Here is a 21,121-nt window from a genome sequence, read left to right on the forward strand (position 1 = left end):
CTCTACACGTATGTGCAGACACGCCATGCAAAACACTTACATACACCAAATGCACAGAGATGCGTGACTGCTGCTGAAGGTGCTCTCCCCGCTCTGCCGTGCTGTCTGTTCAGCAGCATCCCAGGGGCTTATTATTGCTGCGGGTTAAACAGCCCCCCAAGAACTAAGCAGGTTCGTTGCTATTGGTGCCTTCAAGTATAAATTCTGCTCCCGTCTTCCTGCAAGAAGAAATGATCAAGGAATTCTTTCCCCTGGGTCTGTCCTTGGCTCTGGAACGAGGCAGCTGTCCAGTTCAACAGAGAACAGATGTGCCCAGAGAGACCCCAAACTTCTCAAAGTATCATTAATCTCAGCAGATACTGGACATGTGCCCCTGTCATTAGTGGAGTAAGGTTACAGAAACGCAGTCTTTGTTCTGATGTATGTGGTGGTCTGCTACGGCTAGGGGGACTAAATGACCAGACTGACACATCCCTGGCTACCGTGGATGGACAGTAAATGACCAATAGTGGATTCTTCAACATTTCTGAACATAGAAAATTGATGGCCAGGACCAAGAATTAAGTTTTTTGCTGTTTGGACTATACTAGAAGTTACTGCCAACATTAATTGAAGTTCCTATATTAGATTCCTTTTTCATATTTGGGCCTTGGTACAATTCAGTTTACAGTACAGAAAATGTCTCTAGGTTGATGTAAGGAGTTAGTTTCTTTCTGGGTAATTAGTGTTCTGCTTAAAGTAAACTTGAATAGCTATGTGTAGGCGCTTACACCTCTAATCCCAGCACTAAAGAAGCTGAGACAGGAGAATCACTCACAAGTTTAAGGCCAGCCTAGGATTTATAGTGAGTTCTAGGCTAGCCTGGGCTACAGAGTAAGAGCCTCCTAAAAAAAAAAAATTAGAAGTAGACCTTGGATACCATGCACTCCAGCCTCTCCCCATCCTAGCACTTGCTCCTCTTGTTTCTTCAGAGGCTTTCCCAGAAGTGGCACGTCATCATCCAGAGGAGCGCGCTGTGGTAAGGAATAACCAATCCTCGGCGCATGAGCCAACAGCCAGCTTTGGGTCGGGCAGGGTTTGACTATTCTAGGGCTAGAGTAGCATTGGTATAGTCATTCCCAGCTTGCATGGGAGGTGGTTTGTCTGGACAGGCTGCTGTTACCAGTTAGTGACCGGATGGTGAGATTAAGCTTTCCTATGGGGACCTTCCCTTACCTACTCTGGATTTTGATCCTGAGCTCTCCATCCAGCCAGGCAGAGTCACAAGAGATAAGGTCCCTCAATGGACTGCTGTCTATCTCTGACATCCTCTGGGGATAGCCAGAAGAGGAATGGCCTGGGTGTTGGGGTGCTGGTGAGGGTGACCCTTTCCTGGTCCTTGCTTCCTTTGCTCTCCACGGAACTTGCACCTTGGTTCTCGGCAGTGGAGAGGATGAGATCGCAGAGGACAACCCTGAGTCTCAAGAGATGCTGGAGGAACAACTGGTGAGGATGTTAACCCGAGAAGTCATGGACCTCATCAGTAAGTGGCGTGTGGGGACCAGGGAAACTACTCAGCAGCCCCACACAGGCTAGGCTGGTGGCAGAGGTTCAGGCTGACAAGCAGAAGCTAATAGTCCTTAAGTCAATCAGACAGGTTCTGAGTTGTGAACTACATTGTACCAAATAAGAAGACAGGGATCCAAAATAGGAACTTGAATTAATGTTGGCAATAACTGTCTTACTTGATCAAGATAGGAAAAGTTCAGTTCCTAGACATGAACATCAATTTTCTATTTTCAGAAATGTTGAAGAATTCAATATTGGTTTTTTATTCCCAAAGTAGTTAAGGATATGTCAGTCACCTTCCCTGGTCCTTTATTCTCAGTGGAGTCTGTAATGTCCCCCTAGCTGGCTGACTGGAAGAGCGACCCACAGTCTGGTTGGGGTCCTCAGAATACCTCCTTCTAATGGTGAAGCTGATTTAGTCCTTGGACAGTATCTACCCACCAGCTTTCATCTGGCCGGAAATAGCCTGGAATCAGTTGGCGAGGTGACTGTTGTGCCGTGGGTCGATACTACCTTCTGCTCTCTTCTAGCGACCTGCTGTGTATCCAAGAAGACTGCCGACCACAGTGCTGCTCCTGCTGTGGATGGAGATGGTACGTGATCTAGAGCTCTACCCTTGGAGACAGAGCCAGGATAGATCTGTCTTCATGTGCTGGCCTACTTGCTGGCCTCTGTCCAAAGTGGTTTTCTTCCTGGGATAGACATGACCCTAAGCTCTTGCTCATTCAGTCTCTTCTCAAATGGTATCTCCTCCAAGAAGCCTTCGTGTCTAATCTGCCAAACATCGCAGGCCCAAGCTCTGTGTAATCTCCTCCTCTGCTTTGTCTTTAGTTCAGCTACCTGCACTTTTTATTTATTAAATTCATTTTCTGCCTATCTCCCTTACTGTGTAGGCTGTCCGGGGAGGGACTGTGCTAGTCCTTTTACACTCCAGTAACTGAACCCGTGCCTGTTAGCATGGGCACTCACACATGAACTGTCCTGGTGTCTGCAGCCTGCCTGGGGAGAGGGTTGTGTAGCACTGCTTAGTCCCAGGCAGCTGAGGACGTTCCGTTTGGGTAGTCCTCTCTGCTGTGAAAGAATGGAGCTTAGTGTTGTGCATTGCTTACAGATGAGGAGATGATGGCCACCGAAGTCACCCCTTCACCTGTGGCCGAGCTCACAGACTTGGGGAAATGCCTGATGAAGCATGAGGTGGGTAGAGGGGACTGGTAGTACCTTTTCTCCTTGCTCTGGGCAGATGTTCTCAGGACACATGCAGGTCCACTGCTGCAGATTGCTGGTATTTGGTCTCTAGGGCTCAGCTTTTATCTGCCCTCCCATATACAGCTTTCCCTCCCCCCAGCCACCACCATCTGTCTTTTTTTAAAGAGACAGAGTCTCACTGCATAACCCTGGCTGGCCTGGAACTCACTGTGTAGCCCAGGCTGGCTGCTGGGACTAAAGGCCTGACTGTTTATTTCCCGCTGTTCCCTTTCTTCCTTCTCTGTTCAGGACATTTGCACAGCACTGTTAATTACCGCCTTCAGCTCTCTGACCTGGAAGGATACACTGTCTTGCCAGAGGGCAACCACACAGCTCTGCTGGCCTCTCCTCAAACAAGTATGCTTATTCATTGTTTTAGGGGTGGGTTTGTTTGGGGTTTTTGCGGGGAAGGTGGACCTAGGGCTACAAGCATGCTAGGTGAGCACTTTACCACTGACTACATCCCCAAGTCTCTTTTTCTTTTTTATTTTGAGACAAGGGTCTGACTAAATTTCCCAAGCTGTCCTTGAACCCCAGAGACCTTAAAGTCTTGCTGCCTCCTTGCCACTCCTGAGTAGCCGAGGCTACAGACCTATAGCCTGTTAGTTATTTTGTATTGCTGTGACCAGATTCACCTAATACAGACTAACTGATTTCTGGGGATTTTAATCTACAGTGGGTAAAGCATGGCTAAGTTCACTGTGGCAAGAAGATATGGTGATAGCTCCTCTTCTCTCAGCAGATAGGAAGCCAAGAGCACAGTCTTTGACCAGGGACAGGCCTAACAGTTAACCTGTGACCTGCTTCTGCCAGTCTGGCCCCAACTGCTAAAGGCTCCACAGCCCTCAAAATAGCCATATTGATTAGATATGCAGAACATGGCAGAGGCTCTGTCAGAGTCGGTGCTTGCCACCTTTTCCTTTCCTGTCTGCAAGTTGAGGTCAGCCTGGTAGACTGAGTCAGTTGGAAGAACTGGGAGTGGGCCCTTCTGAGGCTCGTGGCTCCTGAGCACAGCTGTCTTCCCAGGTGATGTCTGGGACCCTGCTCGCAGACGCTGTCACATGGCTTTTCACCAGTGTCCTGAAAGGGTTGCAGATGCACGGGCAGCATGATGGGTGCATGGCTTCCCTGGTCCACCTGGCCTTCCAGATATACGAGACACTGGTAAGTGGAACGGCAGGTCAGGATGGCTGGGCAGGACGGCAGGGCAGGATGGCTGGGCAGGACGGCAGGCCAGGACGGCTGGGCAGGACGGCTGGGCAGGACGGCAGGCCAGGACGGCTGGCGGTCTAGCCGCTTCTAGCCGCTTCACTCAACCTGCCTCCCAGGATCTTGAGCTGTGGCCCAAACCCAGGCATCTGCCTATGCTTATGCTGCCCAAGGGGAGGGTGTGCCATGGAATGGGGGAGGTGACAGGCCAAACCTACATCCATTGAGTTCATTCCCCACTTAACTAGCGCCCCAGGTACCTAGAGATAAGAGCAATAATGGAGCAGATCCCTGAAATACACAAGGAGTCTCTGGACCAATTTGACTGCAAGCTTTTAAACCCCTCCCTTCAAAAAGCAGCTGACAAACGCCGGAAGGACCACTTCAAACGTCTCATCGCTGGCTGCATTGGGGTAAGTCTTACATCCCTGTTTCGGCTCCCAGCCCCACACATTTGCTGTCTTAGACTGTTGTGGGTAAATTCCAAACCAATGAGTTCTGTTCTGATTGTGTGTGTGTAAAGTAGGGGGTCCTCTGGCCCACAGCTCGGACCCACCATCAGTTTTCTCTTGTTCTCTACAGAAACCCTTGGGAGAACAGTTCCGAAAAGAAGTTCACATTAAGAACCTTCCCACACTTTTCAAAAAACCAAAACCAATGCTGGAGACAGAAGTGTTGGACAGTGAGGGGGGTGGACTGGCCACCATCTTTGAACCCTGAATCAAGCTTTTGGGCATCCTTCTCTGGCCTTCCTTGTCATCTCTTCTACCCCTTGTAGCTAATCTCTAGGCCCTTGTACTGCCACCTCACTTTCCACCATATCAGCCTGGAGATGCTCAGATCCAGGACCAGCTGGAGAAGAGTGGCCCTGTGTGGGGCCCAAGTCACTCTACTCAAGCATTGAGAAAAGGGAGTTAGGACTTACACCATTCCACAGAGACGCCCTAGGGAGATGGCATTCAACTTGCAATTTGGGCTTTTCCAAGAAAAGCTAGAGCACAGTGACCTCCCCAGAGCAGCTACACCAGCATGACAGGACCGGGTGCTGGGCCCAACACCACTGACCACACTTGCAAGGACTCAGCCAGTTCCTCTTGGACTACAAGGACCCACTTGAGCCCCTTGCTGCTGGGCCGACAGGGGTCCTTCTCTACTCCCGGGGGGGCATGTTTGGCCTAGGTGCTACATGCTGAACCACACTGAGCCAGTTCTCATCCTCATCTTAAGCAAGAATCTGGTCACTTGGTGGGATCCACGGTACAGGCTTTTGCTAAGGTCTGAGCACAGTTTAGTCAAACGTGTTCTTTAAAATGCACGTCCTGCCCTTCTGAGTGACCCTCAAGGGCTTCCCCAGCCTCAGGGCCTACTCAGTATCACATGAGACCAATCACAATCAGACCAATTAATCTCGTATCTGGCAAGCTAGCAAAGCCACTGTCCTTCTGGGACTAGCTGAGTCCAGGTGCCTTTGAAAGTTTCTCCTGACTCTTCTCAAGGGTTGCTTCATCCCTGGAGGGAACACAAGCAAAGCAAGATGAGTGTGAGGCCCACTCGGACTTGGTACAAGCTACAGGCGCACACAGCTAGGTTGGCAAGTGCAGGCTGGGAAATGGGAACTAGAGTGCCAGGCCACTGTCTACAGCTGCACAAGGCCATCCCACTTTGCGTGGTGCTTGGAGTCTACAGGTTGTCAAGGTGATTCCAGTGTTTCCCTCCAAACTTGATAGCTGCCTACTCCTGTCTGGTTCGGGCTGTGGAGGATGTAGTTGTATTTATTATGTTGTAATATTTTTAACATCCTATGACTTCATGCTAGAAATTTTCTATTGTTTATAGAACCTTTTGTAGAAACGCTAACTCTAAAGGACATCTGCATGTCAGTAAAAATCTCCTTTCGTACACAAAGGGCCCAATCCTCCTTTTTCAAATGAGTGACCCCTCCAAGGTTACTCAGGAGCATCCTGTTAGGTGGACTAAACAGGAGAACCTGTTGATGGTTTCTATCCATGACCAGCAGAAAGAGATGGCTATCTTCTGTGGAGCAGTCAGTGGTAACACAGCTGAAGCTAAAGAGCCGCCTTTTTCATTGGAAGGAAGCCCAGGAGACAGGTGATAAGAAGCACATCCCCAGAGCTAGTGTAATTCAGCCTCTCAGACAGCTGTATGACCTGGAAGCCTCTGCTTGGTCCTTAACATAAACAACTAACTCTTCGATGCAAGGCTCCTATTTTTAGACAAAAGTAATTCTGAAAAAAAAATTTTTGCTAGTATATCAATTTATTTACATCAAAGGCCTTACAAAGGCAGAAGTCTTAGTCTGTGGCACATTTAATAAAATGTATTCACTGAAAATTAGACCATCCCAGAAGTGCTGTGGAAGCCTCAGTCCATCTGGCCCGCGTCTAGTTCATCCAGGAACCGCCGGCACTTCCCCATCAGTATCTTGATAGCTTCACTCACCAACACATCTGGCGGCAACACTCCAGTGGACTCAACAGAAACTAGGGACCAAAAAGACACTTTAGCCCTGGCAGGATTTACCTAGTTCAAAATCCAAAGAGTACCATACCACCCCCACTCACAGATATAATGGTCCCGAACACGGGCAAGCCGTACAGCCTTCTTCAGCTTCTCATTCCGGAAGATTTCTCTGCTAAAGGTATCCAGCCGAGCATTGGCAACCCTGGCCAACCTTTTACCTGAGGAAAACAATGTCACACCTTAGCTTAATCAAGTCTAAGGGATTTTCTTTTCTGCCGCTTTCCAAGAAAATACACTCAAATCTTCATTACAACAGTACGCCAAACACCATACCTTGTACTTCCTGAACCTCAATCACACCCGGGGAGAAGCAGCGGCTCAGCTCCTCAGCCGCCTCCCCTTCCACAGGTTCAAGCAGAGTGATGTCTGGCAGGAGCCTGTAGCTGGCTGTTGCCACCGGTGAGAACTTGGCATGATCTTTGCCTGTGAGAAACTCTGTTATTCTCCTGTGCCAGGGACAACAACCCCAGTTGAGCTCCTTGGTTACACCATGCACTACAGACTCGCCTCCACCCAGGGCAGACTCACTGGGTTCTTACCAATGCCCTTGACGCAGTGCATCATCAAGTCAATCTCCTGGCCAGGCCGAAGCTGAGCAATGAGGATGTCATCGTGCACTGGGCGAATTGTGCCCTCCGGGAAGACATCAGCCTGGTTTCCCAAGGGGACCCATGTCATATGCCTGGTATATACTGGAGGGAAATATGTCAGAAGATCCCAGATCCTAAAATTAGCACCCATCAGCCTGTGGGCCCTCTTCCTTCCCACTGCTCACCTTTGTGGTTCACATAGAGTTCATTGGGGTCAGAGGAATCCTTAGCAGCACTGGGGTTCCTGGTACACCTGACCTGCAGCCGAAACTGCAAAGTGTCTATCTCGGTTCCTTCCTCCTCCCCTGTATAAGTGAGGAAGCAGGGTGTGTTGTTTCAGACAGGGTTTGATAGCCCTGGCTGTCCTGGAATTCACTACGTGAAGCAGGCTGGCCTTGAGCTCAGGAGAGATCAGCCTGCAGCTCGCTCTATGTGCACCATGCCTGGCCCTACCCCTGACTAATAATAGGGGCTGGCAAAAAGGCTCAGAGTAAAGATGTCAGGCAAACCTGAAGACCTGAGTTCAATCCCTGGAACCCACATAAAAACATATTCCAAAGTTGTCCTCTGACCTTCACACCCATGTGTACATGCACACAAGTTTTTAAAAGAATTAAAATACACCCGAGTGCTGAAAGCCTTTATGTATATACGGACAAAGTTAAGGTAAGGACAAGTGTTCTCCCAGATGAAAGCCAACGTACAAAATACTAACTACCTCGACTAAGGTTATACAGTAGTAAACCTGGGATCTGAGTCCACAATCTACTTCAGAACAGTTCCTCCACTTAATCTCATCTCAGCCTCACCTTGGTTCCGATATTCAAAAAGACGAGGATCAGCAAGAATGGGGATGAGTCCCAGGCGGTGAGCGAGGATCTCATCCTGGACTATGGATGTGTTATTGTACACCAGAACCTTTTCCACAGCCATTGTTGGCACCTGTCCAAGAAAGCAGAATCCTCCAACTGCAAAAACCCAACAGATCTCCACCTCCCTCCCTGCCTGGGAAAATAAAAGACAGCTCTTTCATTTTGTTCTTCAGATTTCTGAGCCAGGGTTTCATTATGTAGTCACTGTGTGCTCATCTTAGAGGTGTGACCCATCCCACCTGCCTGGGAGGGATGGCTTTGGGGACATTTCTACTAATGAGGTGATGATAGTTTCCCCACTCCAGCCCTCACATCTTCTACTACCTCAGCTAACAGAATTCTCCGGAAAGCATTAGCAATGGCAGCATCAATCCCCACCATGTCGAACTCCAATGTATTTTCATCCATATGTACTATGTCCACACGGAAATTCTAGAGGGACAGAGAAAGAACTATGAACACCTGTTTCCTTGTGTAATTCATACCTCCCTCTGTGATTACTCCCACCTTGGCAATGTCTCTCAATGTTCCACCCTCTCTCATCCTAAAGCATTCCTCTGCCTAGATGATCACTAGACATTTGTCTCCAGCCCCGTTCTTGAGTTTCGTAAGAAGCCTGTCTGTTTTGTCTTTTTCTGCTGCTTTTTTTTTTTTTTTTCCCTAAGACAGGGTTTCCCTGTATAGCCCTGGCTGTCCTGGAACTCTCTCTGTGAGGACCAGGCTGGCCTCAAACTCACAGAAATACGTACCCCTGTCTTCTATGTGCTAGGATTAAATGTGTACACCACTATGTCTGGCTTCCCAGTTTTTTTTTTGTTTTGTTTTTTGTTTTTTGTTTTTCGAGACAGGGTTTCTCTGTGTAGCTTTGCGCCTTTCCTGGAACTCACTTGGTAGTCCAGGCTGGCCTCAAACTCACAGAGATCCGCCTGGCTCTGCCTCCCGAGTGCTGGGCTTAAAGGCGTGCGCCACCACCGCCCGGCCCCAGTTTTGTTTTAAGTTAAAGACCCTAAGCAATATGGCTCCACACAAACAACCCACAAAGGCTACTGTACTAAAGAGCAGAACTTCCCACACTACTTAGGCAAGTTAATAATACTGTGTTTCCGCTGTTTTTAGGTTTTTTAACCCCTTTTTTTTCAAACTCTATTCCCTTGGTTTCTGAACACCAATTTAGTACTCTCTTCTGACATCCCTTCTAAATTCTCTCTTCCACTCACCCTGTAAATGTTACTTTCCCCCAGGTTCTAATCTCCTGGGTGACTCCAACCACACTCTTAGCTTAAGTGACTACTTAGCAACTTCCAAAACTTGGTCTCACTTGATCTCACTTCAGACATCATCCATTTGACCTGTACACTTCACACACAGGAATTTAAAGTATTATTGCTCTTGTTCTCCTGTTTACCAAATGACACAATCAGCCATCAGTATAGCTCTCCAATGGGGCCGGAGAGGTGGCTCCCCAGTTAAGAGCAGTTCATTGCTCTTGCAGAACTGGGTTTAGTTCCCAGCACCCATGTGGTGGCTCACAACCATCCGTAACTCCAGTTCCAGACCTAACTTCCTCCTCAGATTTCCCAGGTCACCAGCCACACACATGGTGCACACATACACATGCAAGCAAACACATAAGGCCCCCCAAAAAGTGTTTACGTCCCGAAAGTCACAAGGTCCTTTTTTCCACACACACACAGCCCTCACCAAAGCAACGACACATATTTGTTAGTTCTCACTCTGCGCTCCATTTCCACTATCAGTGGAATCCAGTCGTGCCCTCCATCTCAGCTCCCATACACTTATCTAGCAGACTTGCCAGAATTCACTCCCTCACAGCTATTAAGGTAGCAAAATTTGGTCTACTGAAAAACTCTTTAATTCGGGCGTGGTAGTGCACGCCTTTAATCTCAAGCGCTCGGGAGGTAGAAGCGAGTTTCAGGACAGCCAGGGATACACACAGAAACCTGTCTCAAAAAACAAACAAAAAAGCTCTCTATTAACCTGCAGAGCTTAAGATACACCCCAATCTTGTCTGCCACTCATGCCGACATACTGACATCTGACAATAATTTACTGCTGGAACAGGCTCAGAGCAAACTTTACACAAGTGTTTATAACATCGCTCCATTTAGGCCTCCATAGCTCAGCTTTTATTCAAAGTTAAATGCTTAATTCAGATGTCCCTTCCTTCACTGACCCTTAACTACGTCCCTCCAACTGGATGGATTACGTGCGTCTACGTGCGTCCCCTACCCCATCCCAGCCATCCTCTCCGATATTTCATTATACCGGAATCATTTGTTTACGTGGTCCATTACCCCACCGAGAGTGAATAACTTGTTCCAGGAACAGGAGCCGTGTCTGACGGCCCGTCCACGGAACACCTAGCACATGGCTCCTTTTATGAAAGCAGCGACCCCCAACCCCAAAACCAACTTGTGAGGTCTGGCCCCTCAAGCCGTCTGGACACCCCCAGCACCGCCCACCTTCTCGAAGCGGTCCTGGTCCCAAGCATCATCATAACCCGAATAGTTACCGGGGAAGTCAGTGGTATGGACCTGGAACAAACAGACGTGTTCACGAAAGGGCAGTGAGTCCAGCCCCGAACCAGACCTCCCCCCCCTCCCTGCCCCGCCTTCACCTCTCCTGAGTTCAGATCAGAGCTTACATTGCGAACCCCGAACTCTCCTAGAACCACGCGAGTCCGCATTTCCTCCACTGCCTGAGCCGCCGCCATTTTCCACTATTCGCCGCAAGGGAAGCCACCAAATCCGCGCATGCGTACAAGAGGCCCGTCGCCGTCTCCGAGGCAACGCTCCGCCTCCTGAACTCTTAAATGTCGCGATATCCTGCCCCGCCTCCGTCCACGTCCTTCACTTCCGGACGTCAATTGGGGCCAAACATCCGGGTTTCTCCCTTTTGCATTCCGGCTGATACTACCTCGCCCTCTCTCTTCTCTGGACGTCTTTCTTCTTCACTCAGGCTCAGATCTCACACTATTCCCACGCGCGCGAGTTTCAGCGACGGAAAGCCTCGAGGGACATGGCGGCTACGGCGGCGCCGGCCAGCGGCGTCCGAAATGGAGCTGGCCCGGAGTGGGGAGGCTTCGAAGAAAACATCCAGGTATTGAGAACCCCCGCGACCAGCAGCCCCCGGGCTGATGGCCGTCCCAAGTGTGGTAGCTGTTCTCTCGCGGCCTGGTAGTCGGCTCCATTGCAACACCTTCTGAGCTCTCTGAGCCAAAGTCTGTGGGGCTTGTGCTGACGTGAAAGGGCCAGGCTACGGCTCCAGCGGGCCTCGGGTCTCTGCCTGCCCGGAGCTTTGTGGACAGGTTGGAAGGTCTGTCTGGGTCATACATAGTGTACGGCTAGAGGGTGGGATTCGCTGACACTCCCCAGAGATACACTGTGAGCATAGCTTGGGTGAGGGTTGGAGAAGGCAGCTGGGCTCCTGTGCAGCTCCCTGAAGCGTTGAGGGGAAAGCAGGAAAACAGCGTGAATTGCAGGTAAGTAGTAGGAGTTGTGTGAGCAGTGAAAGGACGGGGGATGGCCCGACCGGTAGCAGGTCCAGTGTCCGCACCGGTGCAAGAGCAAAGCCTCAAACCATGAGATGAGCAGAGAACAGAAGGATGCGACGGAAGGGCTCCTCCCTCTAGGAACAATGTCTTCACAGGGCGGGGGCTCGGCTGTGATTGATATGGAGAACATGGATGATACCTCAGGCTCCAGCTTCGAGGATATGGGTGAGCTGCATCAGCGCCTGCGTGAGGAAGAAGTAGATGCTGATGCAGCTGCAGCAGAGGACGAGGATGGGGAGTTTCTTGGCATGAAAGGCTTTAAGGGACAACTGAGCCGGCAGGTGGCTGATCAGGTAAGCAGATGGGAAAGTGGACCCATGTATGTCCCAAGTTGATGTAGGTTTCCAGTTAGAATTACACAGAAATCTGGCAGAGACTGGGTAACAGTCTAGAGCCAAGAGTTTCATAATGCCCATCTCCCTTCAGATGTGGCAGGCAGGGAAGAGACAAGCCTCCAGGGCCTTCAGCTTGTATGCCAACATCGACATCCTGAGACCCTACTTTGATGTGGAGCCTGCCCAGGTCCGAAGCAGGTGAGGAGCCTTCCCAGAAGAGTCTGACCTTCATCCAGAGTGCAGTCAGATACTGAACCCTAAGCTCTGGTGGGCTCCCCTACGTGTAACCCCATCACCCTAGTCACCAAACCTGTTGCTGAATACACCATGCTGGAAGCACACTGGCAGTGTCCTCTGTCTAGTGTGGCACCATCTTCCCGCCACACCTCGCTAACACAGCACTTGCTGTGTTCTCAGCCCTCCCCAGTTGGTCCTCGGCCAGTAGGCAGCTCTACTTTCTTCTCTCAGGTAGCTCTTCAAACTGCTGTACGTTCTCATTCCTGGGTCGAACTCCTCAAGAGCAAGCTCTGCTGCCTTTATCCTTTTTTTTTAAAGACTCTTTTCTCTCTGGCATCAAAACAGCCCGTCCACCTGAGTATCAGAGCATAGTCATTAGTGGCCTCAAGAACTGGATTCAATGCTGGCTTGGTTCTTTGTTCATCCTTTAAGTAGTGCTGATATAAAACCTGGGGCCACTATACATTGAGTTTTTATTCTATGATATCTGATTCATTGGTGAAGATAGGCGGGAACCTTGACATTGAGTGCAGTCACAACGTGGTACTCTAGTATGACTGGGACACACAGGAGGGACACTTGAGCCCAGAAAGGCTGCAATGTCCAAAAGGGAAGGCTTCCCAGAGGAAGTAATATCTTAATTAAAAAGAGCAATCCAGGCTGGAGAGGTGGCTCAGTGGTTAAGAGCACTAGCTGTTCTTCCAGAGGTCCTGAGTTCAATTCCCAGCACCCATATGGTGGCTCACAACCACCTGTAATGAGATCTGGTGCCCTCTTCTGGCCTTCAGGGATACATGCAGACAGAACACTGTATACATAATAAATAAATAAATAAATAAATAAATAAATCTTTAAAAAAAAAAAAAAGAACAATCCAAGAAACAAGAGTAGCTGAAGGTGTAGTGGCCATAGGCAAAGAAAGAAAAGATCTCTTTTTATTCTGTGTGGAATTTGCATACCACTTCAAGTATATTTTTCAAGAAAAATGCTCACTGCCTAGAAGACTAGTAATTAGAAAGAGTCAGGAAGTGTCCTGCTTCCTCGGTAGTTGCGCTGCTCCCAAGGCTTCTACATTTTGGGTGCCTTCTGCATTTTGGGTGCCTTCTGCAGGTGTCTGCCTTCCTTCTGTAGGCCATGTAGGTAAATGGTCAAATCCTCCGGTCTCTCCAAGGTTTCTGAATAGCTGCTACTCCGCTCACCTCAGAGGGCTGTCCTTCCTCAAAGTGATTTTTTTCATTCCCTGTCTTTACCCCCTCCCCCTTCCCCTCTTATCCAGTATGTCCTCTGGGCCAGCCCTATTCCCTGCCGGTAGAGACATGAGTAAGAGTCAGACCCTGCCCTCCAGAACCTCAGCATAGCTGCATCTGCCCTCATCTCTCCTCTCCTCTCCCAGGCTCCTGGAGTCCATGATCCCTGTCAAGATGGTCAACTTCCCCCAGGTGACTAGGGAAAGGCTTGTCTGCAGAGGAAGGGGAGGCATCAGGGTAGAGGGTGGGCTACCAGGCCAAGCCTGAGAAGGTGTGAAGAGAAGAGGCATTGCAGCCTCCAGACTGAATGTGTTATGTATTGACAGAAAGTCGCAGGTGAGCTCTATGGACCTCTCATGCTGGTCTTCACACTGGTGGCCATCCTCCTCCATGGGATGAAGACATCTGATACCATTATCGTAAGCGAGACACAGGCCTTGGGGGAGGGGGCGTGGCTGATGGGGGTTGCAGATGGCCTGAGGATATGATGGTGGAGTGAGACAGGAGCAGCCCCTGCCGAAAGCCCTGGGTGAGGCTGAGATCAGAGGTGCCCTAAGCAGAGCCTTCACCCCACAGCGTGAGGGCACCCTGATGGGCACAGCCATTGGCACCTGCTTCGGATACTGGCTGGGTGTTTCATCGTTCATTTATTTCCTTGCCTACCTGTGCAATGCCCAAATCACCATGCTCCAGATGCTGGCGCTGCTGGTAAGGAGCTGAACCTGGGAGTGGGCAGGGAGAGCCTAAGATGAGGAAGGCCTTGGTCTGCTGCTCTCCAGGAGTCTGTGGGCCTGCGGTGGGAAGAGCAGGCCAAAGACCCCACCAAGGGGCAGCCCAAGTGATGATCCTCTCATCTCTCTCCCCAGGGCTATGGCCTCTTTGGGCACTGTATCGTCCTGTTCATCACCTACAACATTCACCTTCATTCCCTCTTCTACCTCTTCTGGCTGCTGGTGGGTGGGCTCTCCACCCTGCGCATGGTAAGCTGAGCAGGTCTGCTGTCCACCCCACAAAGGGCTCTCCAGCTTCTGCCCTGGGTATCTCCATCCATCCCTTTGAAACAGGCCTTCTGAACCGTGTACCTGTGGCCCTAGGTGGCAGTGTTGGTGTCGAGGACTGTCGGCCCCACCCAGCGGCTGCTCCTCTGTGGCACACTGGCTGCTCTACACATGCTCTTCCTGCTCTATCTGCATTTTGCCTACCACAAGGTGGTGGAGGGTAAGTGGCCAGAGGGCCTGTGTGGGGGCCTGGGCTGGATGAGCTGACCTGGGGTCCTGCCCAGCCAGTTCTCACTCATCCTCATCCTTCCTTCTTTAGGGATCCTGGACACTCTGGAGGGCCCCAATGTCCCACCCATGCAGAGGGTCCCTAGAGACATCCCTGCTGTGCTCCCTGCTGCCAGGCTTCCTGTCACTGTGGTCAATGCCACTGCCAAGGCAATAGCAGTGACCCTACAGTCACACTGACCCTGCCTGAGACCCTTGGCCAGCCCTGACCCCCGCTCTGGGGCAGAGGGAGATCAAAGGACGGTACTGAGGACGTGTGTCTCTCTGATGAGGTCTGCGGCAACCACTGAGCTCTTGCTGCCTAAACACCTCCTGGGCACAGGTCTTGGCTTCTGAAAGGCACAAAGCCAAGAAACTCCTGGCCAGGACTGCAAGCCTTTGCAGCCAGGTGCAGAATATGGGTCAGCTCTTCTGAGGCCCTCACCATCCACCCCTTTTTTCTCTCCCTCCCCCTCTTGTCTTGCTAAATATAGACTTGGTAATTAAACTATTGATTGGAGTCTAGAACTCCAGCTCCTGTTCAGGCTTTCTCCTGTCGCCCTGCTTCTGATCCACATTGCTGTTCTGTCGGTGGTGATGGTCTATGCCTTCTGTGCCCTCACTCAGGCAGGATGGAGGAAGGACAGGCAGCCTGCTTAGAAGGCAGCAGCTGCTTGTAGAAACTGTCCCTGAGGGCTGGAGACACTTGACCCACAGAGCAGCAGGCAGGCCCCAAGCAGGAGAGCCGCAGTGCTCGTGTGGATGTACACCAGGCTTAACTCTAGGCTGGCTGTCCTTTCGAGACACCAAAGCAGCAGTGACAAAATGAACAAAAACTGACTCCATCATTACAAGGACCTTCTGTACCGGGTCGCTGAAGTAATGTCCACATAGAGCTGACATTTGAGCCAGACATGGTTTTACTGAAGCTTTAGTTTCCTGTCCTCCCTCCAAGTGTTATATTTAAACAACACCCCCCTTAACCTCCACTGAAGAAGTAAATTCAGGCTGAGCATGTATTCCTTTAATCCCAGCACTCAGGAGGCACAGGCAGGTGGATCTCTGTGACTTTAAGGCCAGCCTAGTCTACAGAGTGAGTTCCAGAACAGTCAGGGCCACACAGTGAGACCCTGTTTCAATAAAAAGTAAATTTAGGGTGCTGGTTAAAAGCAGACGCTGCTTTTTGAGAGGATTTAAGTTCTATTGCCAGCACCCTTTGTGGGTGGCTCACAACTGCTTGTAACTCCAGCTCCAGGAGCTCCAACGGTCTCCGAGGGTACCCGCACTCACGACACAGACACATGCATACACATTATAAAAACAAAATTGGGGTAGAGAGATGGCTCAGTGGTTAAGAGTGCAGTGCTCTTGCCCAGGACCTGGATTCAGTGGTTCAGTTCCCAGCTTCCACAGTTGGGTGGCTCAGATTTTCCTGTAACTCTACCACCCTCTTCTGGCTTCTGTAGGCACCTACGCTCCTGTAGTATACACAAACACACAAATTTAAAAAAAAAAAAAAAATTCAAATAGTTAACAGGAGTAAGGCTTTTGACAGTAAAGGTTTTTGTTTTTTGGTGGTTTTTTGTTTGTTTGTTTTTTTTGCGGGGTGGGGGAGGTTCCAGACAAAGTCTCATTATGTAGCTCTGTCTATCCTGGAACTCAATCTGTAGACCAGGTTAGCCTCGAACTCACTGAGATCCGCCTGCCTGTGCATCCCAAGTGCTGAGATTAAAGGCATATGCCACCACCGCCCGGCTTCTAGCTCACTTTTTAATTAAAAGGAAAAGAAGTGACACTTCCTCTTCCTATTACACTGCCCTGTTGCACAAATGAAGCCCCCATGGGGACAGCAAGCATAGAGATAAAATCCAGCTTCACTACTCCAGCCGCTTTACAAGCTCCCCACCCCACCCCATTCCTACAGCTTTGGGTAGGTCTGACACCCTTTGATTTTGGCAATCCCATTCTCCTGGATGTTAAAACGTCTTCAAGGCTGTTTCACCTGCCCTACCCCAGGGTTCTGTCCAGTGCAGCTATATTGACCGTGAAGTCCCTGTGGGTCGGAATCCCTACGCATGCTACGCCTCGCGTCACTGGGACATGGGGGCGGGGCGCGGCACGGATTAAAGGGCCTAGGGACTGCCAAGCAGAATTGATTATCCAGGGTCTTGGAGAGGGCGCGGAATCTCTAGATTTAGACCTTAAGAATGGAGAAGCACCGGAGAATAAGTGAAAGAAGCCGAAATGGCATCAAAGGTTGTCTCAACGTGACTTGCCTCCACCCTCCCCACGTGACGCTGTATCCCTCTACCTTCTTTTCACGCTGTCAAGCCCTCGGATCCTAGTTCTTCACCCTAAGACACGCATCGCGCACCGGCCGCGTGGTCCATGCCGGGCTGGGGGGCGGGGCGAGAGCCAGTGACGCAACCGTTGCCATAGGAACTCGCCGCCTGCTCCGGCGCCGCAGCTGAAGCCGAGCTGCATCCCGCCCCGGCTGTCCCCGCGAGCCCTGCTGCCGGGCCCGGGGGCCGGCAGAGCGGGCGCGGCCTCCAAAGCCGCGAGGGAGAGGACTAGCGCGGGGCGGCTGCAGCTCGGTCCTCGGGCCGCCCCCGCCCCCGCGCCGCTCCCTCCTCCGCGCCTCCGCATCCCGGACCTGCGCCTGCTTTCGCTCCCGCCGCGGCCCCGGGCTCGCTTCGTCGCCACCACAGCCTCGGCCGCCTCCGCCTCCGCTCCGGCTGCGACCCCAACCGAGACCGTGACCTCAGTCCCCGCCCCGCCCCCGCTCGCAGCCGGGACAACTTGTGCCCAGGCCGGGGCACCGGCGCCAGCCCCCAAGGCCCAGTCGTGGGGACCATGCTGCCCAGCTCCATCCAGATTTCGGGGGAGCCGCTGTCAGGCGCCGAGGTGCGGGACATCTGCCGCGGCCTGCGCGACAACGCGGTGCGCCTGCTCTCGCTGCGCGGCTGTCGCCTGTGCGACCGCGACTTCGGCCGCATCTGCCGGGCCCTAGCTGGAGCCACGTCCCTGGCGCAGCTCAACCTTAACCTGGGCGTCGTGTCCAGCCCCAGCCGCATCAAGCAGCTGGCGGAAGCGCTACGGACCAACCGCTCCATCCAGTCCCTCTTGTGAGTGTGTCCCCTCGCAAGGGGGTCCCGGCTACTGCACCCCCTACCACCTCCTGTATCTCCACATTACCTTCCAGTACCTGTTTTCCCACCGTCCCAACCTCTAATGCACACCTCATCTTTCTTCTGGGTCCACCACACCCTCCCAGAAACATGGATCGTTTCTAGACTTTGCTCCACATTCAGACCCGCAGGAGAGCTGGGATGCCTAGCCTTCCTGGTAGGGAATGTCGTTCCTCCCCACCCCACCCCACCCCCAGTTACTTCATTGTGAAGCCCCTCATTTCTGAGGAAGGGTCACCTCCCATGGAGACTACAGCCCAGCCCTTCCAGCCCTACCCACTGAAGGATCTCAGAGGCTCGTGAGCGTGTGTGCTGGCGAGCATGTGTGCTGGCTCCCCAGTCCTCTATCCACACACCCCTCCTTGTGCAATGTTCTTATTACCAGTTCCTACCCCAGGAAAGAAACCAAATCTTCAAATCTAGAATTTCCATTTTTTTCCTTCCCATCCTTGTCTCGGGAGGGGCTGCTTTCCCAAACAGATAAGGCTGGTGATTCATAATTCATCTCGTCTCAACCTTCAGCCTGCATGGGAGCCCACTGACAGATGCGGGACTTGCCTTGCTGAACCCAGCCCTGGCTCTCCACCCTGCCCTTGTGGCTCTTGACCTGGGGGACTGCATGCTGGGTGATGAAGCCATCAACCTTATCTGTGGTCTCCTCCCTCCAGATGGGGCCAAGTCTGGTGAGCAGGGCCCTACTGAGTGCATGGGCTAGTGAGACTGATGAAGGGTGAATGCACAGGAGGGGGTGTGGCCCAGTGCTGAGAGCTGGGAGGGTGCAGTAAGAATGCCTTTTTATCATTCTCAGGAAGGGAGACACTTAGGGACAGAGCCCAGTGGAAACACAGTGACCCAGGCAGGGGAGGAGTGAGTAGGTCCCTAATTGCTCCAGACTACTGTGGTTGGGGGCAAGGTGACTCCCAGCCATTAGGCTAACCCCATAGATACAGGGTGGAGAAGGGACTGACTCTACCCATCCTGGGTTCTCACTAATGCTGCTGCCTAGGTTTGAAGGAGCTAACACTGAGTGCCAACCCTGGCATCACCCCTAAGGGCTGGAGCCGCCTCGCCATTGCTGTGGCCCACAGCTCCCAAGTCCGCGTCCTCAACCTGGACTACAACCCCCTGGGTGAGCTTAAGATCATTCCCCTCAATTCTCACTGCTCCCACCCTATCCAAAACCCTCAGACCACCAGTTGCCATAGTAACCCCCACTCAAGGGAGGGAAGATCAGTGAGAGCCCCCAAGGGGTCTCATAAAGGAGCCATCCTTCATGGGGTACCAGATGACCAACAGGTAGGCTAAAGCCTCAGTCAGAACCCATGGATCTGACTTGCTTCATCTCCAAATGCTCACTTCCCGGCCACTCACCTGTGTCTCCTGGCCAGGCATCGTGGTCCTGACCAGGACTAAGGATTAACAGACCTCTATTTTCTCAGATGGCTGAGAATTTGTGCTCTCTCCCTAGGTGACCATGTGGCAGGGATGCTGGCTGTAGCTGTGGCCTCAAGCCGTACCCTAGAAGTCCTAGACTTGGAGGGCACAGGGCTCACCAACCAGTCAGCTCAGGTGAGAGGCCATCATGTTTTGGAGACAAGCTAGGGGAAAGAGTGAAATAATCATCATGTCTGGGAACAGACCCAAGGGCTGGCCTGTTGGACCCAAGGGAGCTGCCTAAATTGTGGGGGTTTTTTTGGTGGGGGAGGGGTTCCGAGACAGGATTTCTCTCTGTAGCTTTGGTGCCTGTTGTGGATCTCACTCTGTAGACCAGGCTGGCCTTGAACTCACAGAGAGCCGCCTAGCTCTGCCTCCCGAGTGCTGGGATTAAAGGCATGCGCCACCACGTTTTATTTATTTATCAATCAGTTTTAATTTTACAATTTAATATTTATTATTTTATGTGAATGAATGTTTTACCTATATGTCTGTGGTGCACATGGAGGCCAGAAGATGGTGTCAGATCTCCTGCAACTGGAGTTATAGCTGGTGATGAACAGCCATGTGGGTGCTGGGAATTGAAACCTGGTCCTTAGGAAGAGCAGCCACTGCCTTTAACCACTGAGCCACACCCGTCCTGTGTTTATTCTTTTCTGTGCCTTTCCATTCCTCAGACCCTGCTGGACATGGTAGAAAATTACCCAACAGCTTTGCGGAGTCTGGTATTGGCCGAGAACAGCATTAGCCCAGAGCTGCAGCAGCAGATCTGTGACCTCCTCTCTGAGGGGGAAGAAGAGGAAGAGGTGGCAGGAGGGGCTGTGGACACACAGGAATGGGGGCGAGGGCGGGAGCCTGCAGCCCACCAGCGGGGTGGCAGCTCCTGGATGTGCCCCAGTGGTAAGAAACTGGAGAATGGCTGAGAGCTAGGTCTGGAAGATCTGGAACAAGGGGGTGAGGCTGGGAAACCAGGCCATGGCCTTCGTTTATTTGTGGCGCTCACTAAGGCATGACTGGTGGCTGAACACCTTTCTGTCCTCCCACAGATCCCAGCGCTCAGATGGTGCTGATGACATCAGGACTAGGGGACAGTCTGCTGGCCGAGACGGAGATGTGACCCTCCACTTGGGCTTCTGTGCATCGTTACGTTTGTCTGTGTCCCCACTACCTTCCCTCATATGGCAGGGAAAGGCCCTGGCTGGGGCTCTGGCAGTCCGTAGTTGTGGGAGGCTCTGGAAGCTGTCACTGGGCATCAGCCTTGAGGAGTGGGGGGACTTGAACTTTGAACTTGTTGGCAGCTCTGGCTGCAACCCGCTGGCTCGGAACAGATTTTATAAACTCTACAACCTGGCTTGCGGCTGTAGTCACTGGGGATGACCAATGGGAGGGCCTGGCAGTGCCACTGACCAGAAATTAAGGGTATCACCCTACAGCTCACTCTACGTCTGCCTAGGTCTAGGACCTAGGGGTCCTGGGAGTTCAGATGACATCTGAAGATAGAGTGAGGAGCTGGGCTGAACTTTACCCTCCCTCTGCAGGGAAGCTTATCATTACCCCTTCTGTTACCTGAGCGAGCACCCCCTCCCCACGCCTGGGCCACGGGAAGCCGGGCAGAATGGGCTAAAGGGGGGTCTCTGGCAAAGTCTAGGAAACGTTGGACTAGAAATACGTAAGTGCTGGAGAGTGTTCGGCAGTTAACACGTAACTCCAGCTCCAGGGTACAAAACCTCTGGCCTTTGTGGGCACCTGCACGCTACTACACACACACACACACACACACCCCAAAAAGTTAGCTAGACATGGTACATGGTGGTACCCAGCACTCTGGAGGCAGAG

The 21,121-nt window shown here is 51.7% G+C and overlaps 4 protein-coding genes across 5 annotated transcripts in view; 3 read left to right on the forward strand and 1 right to left on the reverse strand.

Annotated features, from left to right (window-relative positions):
• The window catches only part of Xpo5 (exportin 5), a 43,006-nt gene extending 38,263 nt beyond the window's left edge, over positions 1-4,743 (forward strand). Inside the window, exons 25-32 of the mRNA XM_059243962.1 lie at positions 972-1,018; positions 1,425-1,522; positions 2,079-2,141; positions 2,660-2,742; positions 3,043-3,150; positions 3,820-3,957; positions 4,251-4,415; positions 4,585-4,743. Of these exons, the coding sequence (XP_059099945.1) occupies positions 972-1,018; positions 1,425-1,522; positions 2,079-2,141; positions 2,660-2,742; positions 3,043-3,150; positions 3,820-3,957; positions 4,251-4,415; positions 4,585-4,722 (840 nt within the window). The 3' untranslated portion in view covers positions 4,723-4,743. The remainder of the gene's footprint in view (positions 1-971; positions 1,019-1,424; positions 1,523-2,078; positions 2,142-2,659; positions 2,743-3,042; positions 3,151-3,819; positions 3,958-4,250; positions 4,416-4,584) is intronic.
• A 1,517-nt stretch (positions 4,744-6,260) lies between these two features.
• Positions 6,261-11,132, reverse strand: Polr1c (RNA polymerase I and III subunit C). The gene is made up of 9 exons (XM_059243960.1): positions 10,671-11,132; positions 10,489-10,560; positions 8,330-8,437; positions 7,943-8,075; positions 7,319-7,438; positions 7,083-7,235; positions 6,817-6,966; positions 6,585-6,701; positions 6,261-6,503 (listed from the first exon to the last, which is right to left on the reverse strand). Exons 1-9 carry the CDS (start codon positions 10,737-10,739, stop codon positions 6,385-6,387), a joined length of 1,041 nt encoding a protein of 346 aa, XP_059099943.1. The 5' UTR covers positions 10,740-11,132; the 3' UTR covers positions 6,261-6,384.
• On the forward strand, positions 10,846-15,214 carry Yipf3 (Yip1 domain family member 3). Its single transcript, XM_059243959.1, has 9 exons — positions 10,846-11,125; positions 11,675-11,872; positions 12,006-12,112; positions 13,545-13,590; positions 13,725-13,817; positions 13,975-14,106; positions 14,265-14,378; positions 14,493-14,616; positions 14,716-15,214. Exons 1-9 carry the CDS (start codon positions 11,045-11,047, stop codon positions 14,862-14,864), a joined length of 1,044 nt encoding a protein of 347 aa, XP_059099942.1. The 5' UTR covers positions 10,846-11,044; the 3' UTR covers positions 14,865-15,214.
• A 1,916-nt stretch (positions 15,215-17,130) lies between these two features.
• Lrrc73 (leucine rich repeat containing 73) lies at positions 17,131-20,636 on the forward strand. Of its 2 annotated transcripts, XM_059281717.1 has the most exons (7): positions 17,131-17,788; positions 18,374-18,534; positions 18,660-18,722; positions 18,858-18,980; positions 19,320-19,420; positions 19,963-20,185; positions 20,332-20,636. In XM_059281717.1, the coding sequence occupies exons 1-7, from the start codon at positions 17,517-17,519 to the stop codon at positions 20,400-20,402; spliced, it is 1,014 nt and encodes a 337-aa protein (XP_059137700.1). In that variant the 5' UTR covers positions 17,131-17,516; the 3' UTR covers positions 20,403-20,636. The 2 variants fall into 2 exon arrangements, with proteins under 2 accessions (XP_059137700.1, XP_059137701.1); XM_059281718.1 differs by lacking the exon at positions 18,660-18,722.
• Positions 20,637-21,121: the final 485 nt, after the last annotated feature.

The sequence above is a fragment of the Peromyscus eremicus genome, chromosome 16_21 (genome assembly GCF_949786415.1).
Source record: "Peromyscus eremicus chromosome 16_21, PerEre_H2_v1, whole genome shotgun sequence".
NCBI lineage: Eukaryota > Metazoa > Chordata > Mammalia > Rodentia > Cricetidae > Peromyscus > Peromyscus eremicus.

What these genes read in the sequence shown, in the direction of transcription:
- Polr1c (XM_059243960.1), bottom strand. Translation starts at nt 10,739, where the DNA reads ATGGCGGCGGCTCAGGCAGTGGAGGAAATGCGGACTCGCGTGGTTCTA. An exon ending in GAGAGTTCGGGGTTCGCAAT is followed by an intron (nt 10,561 to 10,670) that starts GTAAGCTCTGAT and finishes TGTTTGTTCCAG; the next exon opens with GTCCATACCACTGACTTCCC. An exon ending in GGAGAATTCTGTTAGCTGAG is followed by an intron (nt 8,076 to 8,329) that starts GTAGTAGAAGAT and finishes TTTCTTGGACAG; the next exon opens with GTGCCAACAATGGCTGTGGA.
- Yipf3 (XM_059243959.1), top strand. Translation starts at nt 11,045, where the DNA reads ATGGCGGCTACGGCGGCGCCGGCCAGCGGCGTCCGAAATGGAGCTGGC. An exon ending in GCCGGCAGGTGGCTGATCAG is followed by an intron (nt 11,873 to 12,005) that starts GTAAGCAGATGG and finishes ATCTCCCTTCAG; the next exon opens with ATGTGGCAGGCAGGGAAGAG. An exon ending in CTACCACAAGGTGGTGGAGG is followed by an intron (nt 14,617 to 14,715) that starts GTAAGTGGCCAG and finishes TTCCTTCTTTAG; the next exon opens with GGATCCTGGACACTCTGGAG.
- Lrrc73 (XM_059281717.1), top strand. Translation starts at nt 17,517, where the DNA reads ATGCTGCCCAGCTCCATCCAGATTTCGGGGGAGCCGCTGTCAGGCGCC. An exon ending in CGCTCCATCCAGTCCCTCTT is followed by an intron (nt 17,789 to 18,373) that starts GTGAGTGTGTCC and finishes CTCAACCTTCAG; the next exon opens with CCTGCATGGGAGCCCACTGA. An exon ending in CTCCTGGATGTGCCCCAGTG is followed by an intron (nt 20,186 to 20,331) that starts GTAAGAAACTGG and finishes GTCCTCCCACAG; the next exon opens with ATCCCAGCGCTCAGATGGTG.